This window comes from Scyliorhinus canicula, chromosome 5 (assembly GCF_902713615.1).
Source record: "Scyliorhinus canicula chromosome 5, sScyCan1.1, whole genome shotgun sequence".
Classification (NCBI taxonomy): domain Eukaryota; kingdom Metazoa; phylum Chordata; class Chondrichthyes; order Carcharhiniformes; family Scyliorhinidae; genus Scyliorhinus; species Scyliorhinus canicula.
Window position 1 is genome coordinate 43,476,331 of NC_052150.1, and position 15,779 is coordinate 43,492,109.

General features: G+C 48.2%; 1 protein-coding gene across 4 annotated transcripts in view; it reads left to right on the forward strand.

Annotated features, from left to right (window-relative positions):
• The window catches only part of mboat1 (membrane bound O-acyltransferase domain containing 1), a 189,342-nt gene that overhangs the window by 142,101 nt on the left and 31,462 nt on the right, over positions 1–15,779 (forward strand). For 3 of the 4 annotated variants that reach the window (XM_038796970.1, XM_038796968.1, XM_038796969.1), the window contains 2 exons: positions 1,966–2,069; positions 14,267–14,331. In XM_038796970.1, coding sequence (XP_038652898.1) covers positions 1,966–2,069; positions 14,267–14,331 — 169 coding nt within the window. The remainder of the gene's footprint in view (positions 1–1,965; positions 2,070–14,266; positions 14,332–15,779) is intronic. The other variant, XM_038796971.1, reaches the window with a different exon arrangement.

Consider the following 15,779-nt stretch of genomic DNA (forward strand, 5'->3'; position numbering starts at 1 on the left):
CCTTTGTGCTGGGTATGACTCCAACCAGTGGAGAGTTTCCCCCTTTTTCCCATTGACTTTGAATTTTGCTAGGGCTCTTTGATGTTACACTCGGTCAAATGAGGTCTTGATGTCAAGGGCAGTCATTTCCACCTCACCTCTTGAGTTCAGCTCTTTTGATGATGTTTAACCTAAGGCTTAATGAGGTCAAGCGCTGAGTGGCCCTCGTGGAACCTAAACTGAACGTCAGTGAGCAGGTTGTTTCTGAGTAAGCGCCGCAAACGTAAATGAACCAGGGTTGATCCTTGGCAGAATGTGGGATACTCCTAGCCATGAAGTTATAGATTGTGGTTGCATATAATTCTGCTGCGGGTGGCCCACAGCATCTCATGGATGCCCAGTTTTGAGTTGCTATCCCATTACCACAGTGGTAGTGCCACACAACACAATGTATGGTATCCTCAATTTGAAGACAGGACATTGTCTCTACAAGGACTGTGCGATGATCACTCCTACAAATACTGCTAAAGACAGATGTATCTGATGTTTTCTCACTGCCTGCTGCAGACCCAGTCTGGCAGCTATGTCCTTTAGGATTCCACCATCTCTGTTATTAGTGATGCTACCAAGTCAATCCTGGTGTTCTGTGCTTCAGCCGCCCTCAGTGATTCGTCCAGTGGTGTTCAACATGGAGGAATACTGATTCATCTGCAGAAGGAGGGCGGTATGTGGTAATCAGCAGGAAGTTTTCTTGCCCATTTTTGGCCTAATGGCATGCAACTTATGAGGTCCAGAGTTGATGTTGAGGACTCCTAGGGATACTCCTTTCTGACCACCATGCCATCACCTTTGGTGGGACAGCATAAGCGCAAGGATGGTGATTGTGATGTCTGGGACATTGTTGTAAGGTATGATTCAGTGAGTATGAATATGTCAGACTGTTGCTTGACTAGTCTGTGAGACAGTTCTCCCAATTTTGGCGCAAGCCTCCAGATGTTAGTAGTGAGGACTTTGCAGGGTCGAAAAGGCTGGATGCACCATTGTCGATTCTGGTGCCTAGGTCAATGTTGGGTGATCCGTCCAGTTTAATTCTGAAATGATCTTTTCTGCCTTTTTGGACAGAAACTCACTGCTTTGGCCAGATGTCTGCAAGCTGATCAGCACGGTATTGAGATGACAAGCTGAATGGCTTCACTGTACCATTTCAAACTCTTATTTGTGCTTTCCTGACTGACCTGTACTAATTTTCCAGAGAGAAATCTCATCTTCCAGCACCTTAAAAAATCTCACCTTCCAGCTCTCATGTAAAGGAAGTAGGGTCAAAGACTGTTTGCTGAAATCTTTGTCAACTCTACATCAAACTACTTTTGACACTCAAAAGTTACAACCTTCAACAAAAAGTTACTCCCTGGGGTATGAAACATTCTGGCACCTATATGTTTTTGGCTTAAGAATCTTGCTGTAAAATGAATAAAGATGTTCTATCATGATGGAAGATTTACCTAGGACCAACCTAAACCAATTTTGTTTCTTCAAAACTCATGCAACATGTAAAAGTTTAAAAAAATAAATTTAGAGTAACCAATTCTTTTTTCCAATTAAGGGGCAATTTAGCATGACCAATCCACCTACCCTGCACAATTTTGGGTTGTAGGAATGAGACTCACGCAGACATGGGGAGAATGTGCAAATTCCACATGGACAGGGGCCGGGACGAACCCGGGTCCTCAATGCCGTGAAACATGTAAAAGTTTATGATGTTTAGTCAATCCAGTTTCCCCCAATCAGCTTTCCGCATTCTCTGTGATTTGAACATTTTGTGATCTGTCTAAATTAATTTCGCGGATTGTCTCCTGCCATTATTAGTTTGTGACTTAAAAAGTTAGGGACTGAGAGATTGCACAATCTATTGCTAAAACACTTGGATGTTCTTTCGGAAATTAAATTAAGCAATAACTAGTTATCCACTTCCTTTTTCACTCTTAGCTGATGCAATCAATAATGCAGGTGGTTTTGGGTTCAATGGCCTTGATGAAAATGGGAACTTGAGATGGGACCTGATCTCAAACCTAAACATCTGGAATATCGAGGTGAGATTATCATGTGCACGTACGTAAACTAGATTCTTAAAACCAAGGGCAGGATTCCCCGGCCTCCCAGCCGTGTGTTTCTCGCAGTTCACTGGCGGCGGGATTCTTTGCTCCACCGCTGTCGGTGGGAATTCCCATTGAAGCACCCCCACGCCACCAGGAAACCAGTGCAGGAAGACTACTTGCGGATCACGACGCCATTTCTAGAGTGGGGGTACACTGCCAGCGGGATCAGAGAATCCCGTCGCAAATGAACGGCCAGAGAATTCCGGCCGAGGTTTTCATTACTATTTTGTCATGGCTGAGATCTTAATTGGTCCAAACCTACTATATATAATTATTTTTGGTTAATACTTTGTTATGTGCAGGATTCACAGTGCTGAAGTTATAAATGATCGTTTAATGACAGAACGCAAGATTGCTAGAAAATACTGATCATAAAAATTGCAAAGGTTTTCTGTAGCAATGACTCATTTTGATCGCATAATCTGCTCTTGCATGACTAATAGTTCTTTTCAAAATCTGTTCCCAGAATTGCCTTAACTGCTTTCACTTGCGTAAGAGTTAATGAAACTTGAGTTTCTTAGCAGGGTGCTTCTTTATTGTAAATAACTTTTCATCAACGCTTTTTAAAAGCATTTTATTTGGTTGGCCAGATCACTGCTTGAGAAAGTATTGACTGACGAATGTACGAGGTTATGGACTTGTTGCTGTCGCAAGTCAGCTCCGTCCAGTTGTTGGTGTGGATCAGAAATATGGATGTGCGCTGGGCTATTTTTCACTCTTTTTAAATAGTTGGAAAGTCCTGCACATCAAGTGTCACATTTTTACGACAGATTTAAAAGACCACCAGGACCTCCCCACTTCACCCAACTTTTCTTTTGAAGTGTTTTTATTGGTATTTTCCTGTTTTTGCAGAGTAACAGCTCAAGCTTGTTTGATATTTACAAATAAAGTTGATTCTTATTTACACAGCTTTTTACACGTGGGGCTGGATTCTCTGTTTTTGGGACTATGTCCCCAAGCCGTAGTTAAAACTGTGGACTTTCACGCCAGAAAAACTATTCCTAGCCATGCAGGGGGCTAGCAGTGAACCAACGTAAAAATAACAGCTTTTGTTGCAGATACGGGCCCCCACACTTCCGGGTCAGAGGCCGCTCATGCGCACGGCGGTGGCTTCCTGCGCCGTGCTCCATGGCGGACTCAGACCGCGGAGCTGGACCTTAAACATAGTGCCCACGATCGGCCACACGCCCGACCCGGACCGCCCGCCCAAAAATTGCCCGGTGCCGTATAAGCCCTCCCCTGCCCTCCGAAGCTGCCACATTAGTATCCCAATCGGCAGGACCATGTTCAATCCACGCGCCGGGACTTCGGCCAGTCGGGGTCGGAGAATGGTGGGATGGGTCTCAGCAATGGTCGCAGGTCAGGGATATGCAGAGTGTGCCACTTTTCAGGGCCGGGAGAATTGGGGAACCGGGCCCGAATCCATGAGAGAAAATGGATTCTCTGCCCCGGCACCGGCCGCAATTTCTGCTTCAGGATACGGAGAATTCAGCACTTGGTTTCACCCATCTGCCTCCACCCACCCTCCTTTCCCCTTCCTTTGTTGGTGGCTTAGCATGTCTCTTAGTGAAGCCTTCTGCGTTTGGCGCTACACACACTGCGTTCCGTTTGTTTCTGTTGGGGTCTTTAGTTTTTTGTCGATGGTGGGGGGCTGCGTGGTCCCTCCCCTCCTCTCCTTTTACCCCGTGTTCCGTCCCTTCTCCCCTTCCCCTCCTCTGCCTCTTTCACTTGTGTGTGTCTTCCCTTCTCTTCCTCTCTCCCCCCCCCCCCCCCCCCCCTCCCCCCCACCTCTTTCTTCCTAGTTGCTGTTGGCTTCAAACGGGTCTTGGAAGAGGCTGATGAATGGCCTCACACTTTGTGGAAGCCCTCGTCCAACCCTAGGATAGTGTACTCGATCTTCTCCAGGTGGAGGAATTCAGAGAGGTCTACCAGCCTGCCTGCAGCCATGGGTTGTGCTGCTGATCGCCAGCTGAGCAGGATTCTCCAGCGTGCAATGGGACACAAAAACTAGGGTGTCCACCCTCCTCCCCATATGTAGTTCTGGCTGGTCCCATACCCTGAAGACTGCCACTCCTGGGCAGGGCTCCACCCTCACCCCCACAACCTTGGCCATTGCCTCGAAGAAGGCTGTCCATAACCCGACACTTCTGGTGCAGGCCTAGAATATGTGGGCGAGGTTGGCTGGCCTCCCTGGCACCTTTCATATTTATCCTCCACCTCCGGGAAGAACCTGCTCATTCGGGTTCTGGTCAGGTGAACTCTGTACACCACTTGAAACTGCATGATGCTTAGCCTGGCTTGGGAGGAGGTGGAGTTGGCCCTACTCAGTGCTTCGCTCCAGAGTCTAACCCACTTACGTCCCCAATTTGTCTGGCTACGTCCAGTGATAGTCTTGCTCTGTCCAGTAACCGTCCATATATGCCTCACAGTTTCCCCCCTCCTTGTGTGTCTCTTGGGGCCCTGGGGTATCTCGCCGTCTCCTTGCAGAGAAAGTGTTTAATTTGGAGGTGTCTGAGTTCCTGTCCTATCGCCAGGTCCAAGTCATCCGTTAGTTTGTCTAAGATCGTGAGTTTGTTTCCTAATGTAAAAGTCCCTGACTGGTAGCATTCCCTGTCCTGTCTTCATTTTTAAAATGTGGGGCTAAGCATAGATGATGGAAATTACAGAATTTACAATGGATTATTTACAGAATTTATAGTGCAGAAGGAGGCCATTCGGCCCATCGAGTCTGCACCGGCTCCTGGAAAGAGCACCCTACCCAAGGTTAACACCTTCACCCTATCCCCATAACCCAGTAACCCCACCCAACACTAAGGGCAATTTTGGACATTAAGGGCAATTTATCATGTCCAATCCACCTAACTTGCACATCTTTGGACTGTGGGAAGAAACCGGAGCACCCGGAGGAAACCCATGCACACACGGGGAGGATGTGCAGACTCCGCACAGACAGTGACCCAAGCCGGAATCGAACCTGGGACCCTGGAGCTGTGAAGCGATTGTGCTATCCACAATGCTACCGTGCTGCCCTTTAATCTATGGTTGCCGCAGATGGGGGTCATGGGGGACATCCCGGTAAATCAAAAATGCTGCCTCATTTGATTCCATGTTCTCAGAGTGGCCGCCACCACTGGGCAGAATGTGTATTTTGTTGGGGGATGGGATTGATGCCGTGGTGAAGGCTTGGAGGGTCGTTCTCTGGCAGGAGGACTCCTCCAGCCTTACCCATTCCATGTTTGGCTCTCGTATTCATCCCCTCACCCTCTTGGTCGTGGCTGCCCAGTGGTAATACTGTAGATTGGGCAGGGCCAGACCGCCTGTGTTTTCCTTCCTTTGCAGTGTTGTATTGGGGATTTGTGGGTTCAATTGCCAGGGCAAACAGAAGCAGGGATAGTGGGCATCGCTGCCTTCTGCCCTTGTGTAGCTGGAAATATTCAGAGCTGGCAGTGTTGGTCCGAATGCTCGCCTTGGGGTTGTTGTACAGCAATTTCACCCACGAGATGAACTCTGTCCTCAGCCCAGAATGCTCCAGTACCGCTATGAGGTATTTCCATTCAACTCTGTCGAAGGCCTTTTATGCGTCCAAGGAGGTGATCACCTCTGGTGTTCTCTCCTTGGATAGGGTCATTCTTACATTTAGCAGCCGTCTGATGCTCGCAGTTAGCTGCCTACCCTTGACAAAGCCCGTCTGGTCCTCTACGACCACCTCCGGTACGAAGTTCTCCAGTCTCTTGGCTAGGACTTTCGTGAGTATCTTTGCGTCCACATTGAGTAGTGAAATGGGTCTGTATGATCTGCATTTTGTCATGTCCTTGTTTTTTTTGGGTATCAGCGATATCATGGCTTGTGTTAGCGTAAGAGGCAGGGTGCCCCTCGCTGGCAAGTCTGCAAACATGTCCCGTAGGCATGGGGCCAGGGGGCTGGTGTGAATTTCCCGATGCCTTCCCTGCCTGCATGGAGCTGATACTTTCCATGATCTCACTCAGTCCTATCGGTGCTTCCAGCTTCCCCCGTCTATCGTCTCCCACAACTGGTATGTCCATTCCATCGAGGAACCGTTTCATCCCCGCATCCCCGTTGGGGGGGTTTGGAGGTGTACAGTCCTCGGTAAAAGATGTCGAATGCTCGGTTGACCTCTTTTTGCTCAGTAACCAGTCTGCCTCTGCTGTTCCTCACCTGAGTTATCTCTCTCGTGGCTGCCTGCTTTCTCAGCCTTTGAGCCAGTATACGACCAGCCTTTACCCTGTGTTCGTAGAAGATCCCCCGTGTCTGGCAGAGTTGGTGCACTGCTTTGCTGGTGGATAGCAGGTTAAAGTCCACCTGTAGCTTTTTCCTCTCTGCCAGAAGCTATACGGTCGGAGTCACGTAGTACTTCCAGAATTCGACCTCCAGAATGGAGTCAATCAGTTATTGCTTGGCCACCCTCTATTCCCAGTTTCTACGTGCCTTGTAGGCTATAATCTCTCCCCTAATCACCACCTTCAGTGGCTCCCAGAGCGTGGAAGGTGAGACCTCCACACTCTGGTTATTTGTGATGTACTCTCCTCTGGCTTGTGATATTTTCTGGCAGAAGCCCTTATCGGCCAGTAGGTCTGTGTCCTGCCTCCATGTGGGGTGTTGGGTCCGGCCTGTCTCCAAACATGTAGTGTGGAGTGTGGTTGGAGATAACTAATGCGGAATATTCCGCTTTTACTATTCCTGGAAGCACCACTTTCACCACTGCAAAGAAGTCTATTCTTGAGTGCACTTTGTGGACCGGTGAAACGAATGAGAATTCCTTCTCACCTAGGTGTAAAACCGCCAAGGGTCCACCTCCCCCATCTGTTCCATGAATGTTCTCAGCTGCCTAGCCATGCCGGTCCTTTTCCCCGATCTGGCGTTTGATCGGTCCGTCAGCACGCCCTGAGCACAGTTAAAGTCGCCCCCCCCCATGACCAGTTGGTGCGTATCAGCATCAGGGATTTCCGCCATGGTCTTTTTAATGAAATCTGTGTCATCCCAGTTGGGCGTGTACACATTTACCAGAACTACTGGTGCCTCTTCCAGGACACCGCTGACCTTGACGTACCATCCCCCAGGCCCGTAACCGTCCTTGTCGCCATGAGTTTCGTCTTCTTGCTAATAAGTATGGCTACTCCCCTGGCCCTCGACCCGTAGCATGAATGGTACGTCTGTCCTACCCAGCTCTTTCTTACCTGCAGTCGGTCCTTCTCCCTCAGGTGTGCCTCCTGAAGGAAGACTATGTTGGCCTTCAAACTTCTGAGGTGGACGAAGACTCTGGACCTTTTCACTGGGCCTTTAAGTCCCCTGGCATACCAGCTGATAATCCTAGTGAGAGGTTTCTGTCGCCCTGCTCTTGCGGGATCATCCATACTTAGCTGGTGGACTGATCCCGGCACTCCAGGGTCTCCCTTTGTTGGGGGGGGGGGAGTGCCGTCCAAAATGGCCATGGTCACCGGTCTCACCATGAGGTCGAGCCCCTGCGCTCCGGGATTTCCCTTTGTTCAAGAGACACCCAATATGGCCGGCAACTATGTGAACGCCACGTGGGTGCGCCCCTGCACTCCGGATATCCATTTGCCCAGGGACCCTCCAAAGTGGCTGCTTGCCATGTCATCTTATTTACTCAGCCCGTCCCTCACTCGCTAAAGCCCGTGCAAAAACCAACTCATTCTCCCTGTTCTATTTCTTTTGTGCTCGTCCTCCTCATCCCCCCCCTTCCTGCATTGTCGTTTCCCTGTCTCCCCCTGTACTTTCCCCGACCCTGTGCCCCCACCCGACTAGGCGCTCCTTCCCTGCCGGAAGGTGCGACATGGCCCCCCTTGCCTTCTGTCTTCCCGTGCTAGCTATCCCTGCTAGTGTGGTGGCTCCCCTCCCAGGGCTGTTCTGGCCCCTACCTTACGCCTGCTAACTGCCCATTTTCCCTGACTAATCTCTTGCATGCTTTCCCTTGCCCTCACTTCCTTCTGAGAACCAGTCTTCCCCTTACTATCGGAGCGAGGCAGCACGGTCCCATGCAAACATGCTCACAGTCTAATGAATCTTTTCCCTTTCACAGTCTTTCTCTGCACAGCCCTCACGGCTGCCTTGCTTGTCCCTTGTCCAGGCTGTTGTTTACAAATTAATTTGGTTCCTCCGGGGTGTTAAAGTGATGTTCTTTCTTCTGGGCTGTGACCCAGAGCCTGCCCGGGAACAGCGTCCCAAAATGTACCCTGTTCTCGAACAGGGCCGTCTTCGGCTGGTTGAACTCGGCCCTTTCTCTGCCTAGATCTGCCCCAATGTCCTGATAGATACGGATTTTATGTCCTTCCCAGGTGCTCGCTTTCGTCTGACGCGTCCACCACAGGATCCTCTCATGATCCTGGTATCGTTGGAGCTTTGCAATGATCGTCTCATCTGCACCCCAGCTTTGGGTTTCGGCCTAAGCGACCTGTGCACTCTGTCTAGCTCTAGGGGTTTGAGGAGGTTGTTTCTCCTTACTAAGTCATCCAGCATTTGGATCCCTGCCCTCGCTGCCTTCCGTAAGGCCCACGGTCCGAATGTTCTGTCGTCAGGACCTGTTCTCTTGGTCCTTCACTTTCCCCCTTAAGTTCCCCTGGGCCACCTCCAAACTTTTCACTTCGGCTTCCAGGGTGATGATTCTGTCGATCTCGTCGGTCGAAGCCTTCTCCAGGTCGAGGATCGGCTCCTGTGTCTCCACTTTCTTCTCCAGCCCTTCGGTAGCCTTTTGCATAGTGGCCATCGCCTCTGGCACCGCCTCCTGGATTTCTGTCCTGATCGGCTCTTTCATGGCCATCAGGTCCTTCATGAGGAGGTACTTCTATCGTCTCCAGGTGGTGGGGAGGAGGCTGCTACTCGGGTCTTTGGTCTTCCTCTCTCCTGGGCGGCTGGGGCTCCTTCGCATTGTGCGTCCGCCGCCTCGCCCGCCTGCTGCTTGTGGCTTTTACCGCCACTTCTGCCATCTTTTCGGCCCTTGACCTCCGGTTTGCCGGCATACTCTCGTGGTTGTTTTCTTCTCGTTGTTGAGGTAGTTTGGTCTTCGGATTTTGGCAAAATCTGACTGAAAGTGCCCTTTTTGGTTCTGGTTAGGAGAGCCACCTGATGTGCGTCCGCTCGTCACCGGGAGTCCACTTCACCCAACTTCCCACTTCCGGGGTCCTCGAGCCCACCCTCACCCCACCTTTTAATTCCTCCACCCACACCCCCCGGCCCGACCTCTGGCATGGGCAACTTGGCACCTGAGCAACCTGGCAGTGCCACCCTGGCACCCTAACAGTGGAGGTACCTGGCTGGCAGTACTAAGATGCCCAGGTGCCAGCGGAATGCTAGACTGCCACCCTTCCCTGTTCTCGGCCACCCAGGGCCTCAACTTCCCAGTGAGACCTCCTAAGGTGCAATCATGACTGGTTGATGACTTTGTGAGCCAGTAACAAATGGCGCCTGGTTGAGACCTTGCTCGGGAGGTCGGTGAGTCCCGGGTCTAATGGCTCATTTAAATATGCACACCTGTTTCTCGCCCAGTGGGAGCGAGATCCAGACCGCGATGTGCCACAAGATTCCGTTGAATCTCGCCAAAAGTTTTGAGCATCGCGAACCTCACAACAAGCCTCTTGTGAGTTTCAACGGCCTCATCCCGATACTAAATCGGGAGTGATGAGGCTGCAGAATCGTGCCCTAAGCTGCTGAAAATCATGATAATGCTTTCAAGTCATTAATACCAGATAATTTGATTATCTCAGAGCGTGTGTGTGTGTGGTGTGTGTGTGTGTGTGATCGAGTGACTTGTGTGTGATCGCTTGTGTGTGTGTGTATATATATGCAAGTGTGTGTGGCTGTGTACGTGTGAGAGTGACTCTGTATATTTGAGTGTGCAAGTGTGTGGGAGTGCTTTGTGACTGTGCATGTGTTTGTGTGAGAGTGCATGTGTGTGACTGCATGTATGTGGGAGTGTTTGTGACTGCATGTGTTTGTGTTAGATAGATAGATAGAGAAATACAGCACAGAACAGGCCCTTCGGCCCATCCTAGGTTAATCATAGAATTTTGGACACTAAGGGCAATTTTTCATGGCCAATCCACCCAACCTGCACATCTTTGGACTGTGGGAGGAAACCGGAGTACCCGGAGGAAACCCACGCACACACGGGGAGGATGTGCAGACTCCACACAGACAGTGACCCAAGTCGAAATCGAACTTGGGACCCTGGAGCTGTGAAGCAATTGTGCTATCCACAATGCTACCGTGCTGCCCTTAAGAAGAAGTTAATCTACACTCCATTATTCTACCCTAATCCATGTACCTATCCAATAGCCGCTTGAAGGTCCCTAGCGTTTCCGACTCAACTACTTCCACAGGCAGTGCATTCCATGCCCCCACTACTCTCTGGGTAAAGAACCTACCTCTGACATCCCCTCTATATCTTCCACCATTTATCTTAAATTTATGTCCCCTTGTGATAGTGTGTTCCACCCGGGGAAAAAGTCTCTGACTGTCTACTCTATCTATTCCCCTGATCATCTTATAAACCTCTATCAAGTCGCCCCTCATCCTTCTCTGTTCTAATGAGAAAAGGCCTAGCACCCTCAACCTTTCCTCGTATGACCTATTCTCCATTCCAGGCAACATCCTGCTAAATCTCCTTTGCACCTTTTCCAAAGCTTCCACATCCTTCCTAAAATGAGGCGACCAGAACTGCACACAGTACTCCAAATGTGGCCAGACCAAGGTTTTGTACAGCTGCATCATCACCTCACGGCTCTTAAATTCAATCCCTCTGCTAATGAACGCTAGCACACCATAGGCCTTCTTCACAGCTCTATCCACTTGAGTGGCAACTTTCAAAGATCTATGAATGTATGTGTGTGTGACTGTGCTTGTGACTGCGTGTGTGAGTTTGTGTGACTATATGTTCGGCAGTGTGTGCGTGTGAGTCTGCGTGTGTGAGAATGTGTGCAACTGTATATGGAAGTGACTGTGTGTGTGTGTGTGACTGTGCATGTGTGTGGGAATGTTTGTGACTATGTGTGTCTTTGCGGGAGTTTGTGAGCTTGTGTGTCCGTGTGACCATAACTGCATGGGAGTGTGTGTAACTGCGTGTGTGTTAATGTGTATGTGTTAGTGTGTACATGTGAGTCAGTGTGTTTGTCACTCACACTTACCACCACAGAACAACAATTACACACGCACCCACTCACACTCAAGAACCCGCACACACCGACTCTCACACTCTGGTCATTTTCCTTACTCTTTTTAACTGAATTATGTATTGCCAATACATTGCAGTACTTCTATTCCGTGTACTTTTGTGAATGTTGGTAGCATGTTTGACTGTTGGGAATTACCTGAAGCCCTAAATGCATTTCATAGCAGCAGGTAATTGTCACGAATGATAGCTCTCACCCTACTACTGTTTCATAGACCAACTACTAACATTCCTATTTCTGTCCAGACTCGGCTCAACTCACTCTCAGCACCTTCCTGGTGCATATTCAGCTGCCTGAAGGACCTGTGGCATTCCAGCATATTACTCTGCTGTGCTCTTGAGATCCCTGGGTGGTCAGTGTCAGTGCAGGGTTGCCCCCTTGGCTCTCCCCTGGGAACGTGGGCACCTTGGAACTTCCCAGCTGACACCTCAGTGGGGGGGTTATGGGTGGTCGTTGGGATGGATGGGCAGGGATATGGGTTGCCCCCAGAACGGGTACACATGTCCATGGGTTGGCATGTTTGTGCTACGTGCAGGTGCCCCCTACCCTCCCATGGTGACCCACCCCTACGGCTGGTCCCCCACCAACATCTGAGGATCCCCCATCCCCAGCCGAGTACTGCGGTGGCAAGCCCAGCGCCTGCGGGCCTGTTGCCTGTGAGCAAAGATGGCTGCTCACCTCCTCAACTCCCCACAGAAGGTTCACGTTTTTTAAAAGGAGTACTAATCAGCACCAGCGTGACCACTTGCTGGGGAGGCTGCTAATGACGGGAGGCCATTGGATATGGGGGTGACTCTCATTAATTGTATGGAAATAGGGCTTAAGTGGTGATAATTGGTTTCTTGCCACGGTACGGCGAGATCCCGATTTTGCCTATGGGAGCGGGCCGGTTGCATCGCAAACTGTTTGCTACTTATCACGGTTCTCGTTATTGGCCTCTCCTTCTATTCACCGGCTTTGTTTCGCTTGAGAGAGAGTGTAACGAGGCCGGAGAATCATGCCGAAGTATGGGCTAAACCAGCAAAAACTCCCCAGGGTCCAGAAAAGTGGCTAAGTGTCATTGAAAAGCGGTGGGGAACGAGCCGGCGGCAAATTCTTAAAAACCCGCCACAAATGAACTTAAAGGTTTTTTGGGTGAATCACGGCCACAGTCCCGCAGCCAGCCAACGTTGCACTGTCGAGAAACTCGTAGCTGGGGGACTGGAGAATCCAGCCCAATGGCTCATCACAATGCCAAAGTACACTATCATGTTTAGAAATTATCTCATTAAATGACCAAAGAAGAATAATACAAATTAATTTACACTTCTGGAAAAAAAAACTTATTTCAGTAGTCACTGCTTTTAATTGAAACACTTGTGGAGTTGAGTTCATAGGATTTTCTTTGGGCATTTATCTATGTGTTAAATGTCCTTCAAGTGGGAAATGTGTATCACTTAAGAGTCGTGTATTGTAGCTATTTTACTTCTCCTTAATTGACCTATAACGAAACGAGCTTTCCTAGTCCATTGGTCATTTTCAGCATATGACTCAATGATCCCAATACTATTCTATATAAGGTAGAAAGATCCAAAACCCTTTTAGTACAATTTTTATTGCCCAAAATCAAAGGAGTGATTCCACATTTTGATGTTGCCAAAAGGTAATAGTGCTTGCAGGCCGAGTGTCTCATGAACCGTATGTTACAGCCTGTGATTTCCAGTAATTGCATGGTTACCCACAAGTCTTTTGATGCTGTCTCTTATTGCCATCAAGCTAGTCTCTCGACCTTTTTGTCCACATCACTGTCTAGAGTTCTGTTGGAGAGGAGAGCAATTTAAAAATGCACAGATTATACTCTCCTAACATAGTCTTTAAGGAGTTGTGCTTAGATGTTTGTTTGGATTGGGTAAATGGGAAAAAATGCAGCATGAAAAATAACCACTGCTTAGAGAGAGGGAGGTGGAGTCTTGAAACTTCGAATAATAAAAAGGGGAGGGCAGGATTCCAGGATCTGCACAAATGGATTTGGTTGGAGATTTTATTGCAGGAGAACTATAGAAATAGTTTAAATCCTCTTTTGCTGAAAACGCAAAGGGCGGAGCAAACGGAAGCAAATTGTGACTCATAAATGAATACTTTAGGCTGTCTGCTTGCAACTAATGGAATTGGTTGTTCCCTGTTACCTTGGAAACTCCAGATTATTGTTTTCCTTATGAAGTTCATGTCGAGTTGTGGTCTTTTTACTCACTTTATTCACATCTCAACAGAGATGTGTTTTTAAAAATAATGCTCATTAAATATCATAGGAAATAGGAGTAGGAGTAGGCCATTTGGCCCCTCAAGCCTGCTCTGCCAGCCTATAAGATCATGGCTAATCTGATTGTGGCCGATTTCCTATTTGCTCCTCCTCTCCCACACTTTAAACCTTGACTCACTTGTTGATCAAAAATCTGTTTAACTCTGCCTTGCATATATTAGATGGCCCATCCTCCATTGTTTCCAGGGAAGAGAATCACATGGGTTAACAATGCTCTGAGAGAAGACATTTCTCCTTCTCTCAGTCTTGAATGAGAGAGCCTTTATTTTTAAACTGTCCCCAGCCACTCTCTCAGTATCTACTCTGCCAAGCTTCAGAATGCAACCTGTCTTTTCTGGAAATTAATAAGAAAAACTGTGTGAAGCGCCAAGTGCTGATGTTTATGCGTCATCTTCAACAATTAATTGTGGAGTGAATCTGACACTTTTGTGCTACTTGATTACTAGTTATAGCTGCCCCAAACTCTCTTTAAAACAATGCTGAACTGTGGAGCCACCATATTATCTAGAAAGTGGAAAAATACCTTTTATCTAAATGTCTTGTAAGGCAATCTCGGTTTCCTCTTCTTTGGTACTAAAAGAAACCTGCATTCACCTTACTGACTGCTTTTTATATTTTTTCATTACCAGACAGCTACAAGTTTTAAAATGTGTCTTGATAGTTGGAACATTCAAACTGGAGCTTGGCTAAAGAGGTAAGCAAAATTGCTGCCAAATGCAGGCTTATTACGAATAGTCTTGCACAAGATTCAATGCAAATAATGCAGGATTCGCGACGACTGAAATTCTGCATAAATCATGTGTCCTCTAACATCATTTATTTCACTAAATGGATCCTTTGTTCAATTTTGTTATGGTATACATTACAGACTCTCATTCTATGCATGCTGGCCATTTGTGGCTCGGGTGCCCACTAGAGACATGAGCCATTAGTCAGTGAATTGTCCTTGTCACTCAACAACCACTATCTGGCTTGACATGCTGTCTCCAATAGTGAAATCAGTGGACTAGCACAGAACAAAGGCATCATGACTGCTGCTTGGATACAGGGCATTCACTGGTACAATCTGCTGAGCACGGACAGACATGAACTGCACATTTAGGGGTGGAACCTGTTCTGGTACACCTCTGTTTTTAGATACGGCATCTCTAAACCCAAATGTGGACAGTCAGTGCTGTCCTGCGCATTGGTGAAGTGGATTGTCAAAGCCACTTTCACGACCCACCTGCTGCTCCCTGGTCAGAGAGAACTCCGTGTTCTCTCCTGTTCTGGCACAAAGAGCATCAGTGACCTTCCTTAAGCAGCAGTGGACAGGACAGTGATCTGGAAATGTTAGAGATGTCGCCAGCTACAGACTGGACCAATCTTGACAGATGAAATTAATGGCTACAGTTACCTTCACTACTATTGATAGCACTGACTTTGTCCTGCTCTGAGGTGGCACAGTGGATAGCATTGCTACCTCACAGCATCAGGAACCCCGGTTCAATTCCGATCTAAGGTGACTGCGGAGTTTGCACAGTCTCTCTGTCTCTGCATGGGTTTCCTCCGGGTGCTCCGGTTTCCTCCCACAGTTCAAAGATGTGAAGGTTAGGTGGATTGGCCATGATTAATGCACAGGGTTACGGGGATAGAGCAGAGGAGTGGGCCGAGGTAGAGTGGCAGACGTGATAGGCCACTGCAGTATGGACCCCTGCCTGCAAGAGGTGGCAGGTTTCCGTGAGCATCTCCTTTGTAAAAGCGGAGGATGCATACACTCACAGATATTTATCAGAAATTTAGAATGACATAGGGGTTTCTTGTATGCTGACAGTTGTTACAGCTTGAGTTGACTAATTGATATTGCACTGATATCACCGTTTTCAATGGATTCAGCAAATGCATTTAATTGGAAAATGGAAGCCTGAATATCAAATTCATTCTTTAATAAGACATTGCACTCTAACGAGTACAACCAAAACAAGTTATCTGATCATTAGTTTTATTTGCTTGCCGTGCGACTTGGCGACAGGGAATTTGGTTGTGAGGCTAACTTACATAAGCACAGTGACTGCATTTCAGTTGTGGCCCACTTGGGTTGTCCTGAGAACAGTGAAAGATATTCTTTTAAGTGTCTGTATATTAATTCTGATTATTATGAAC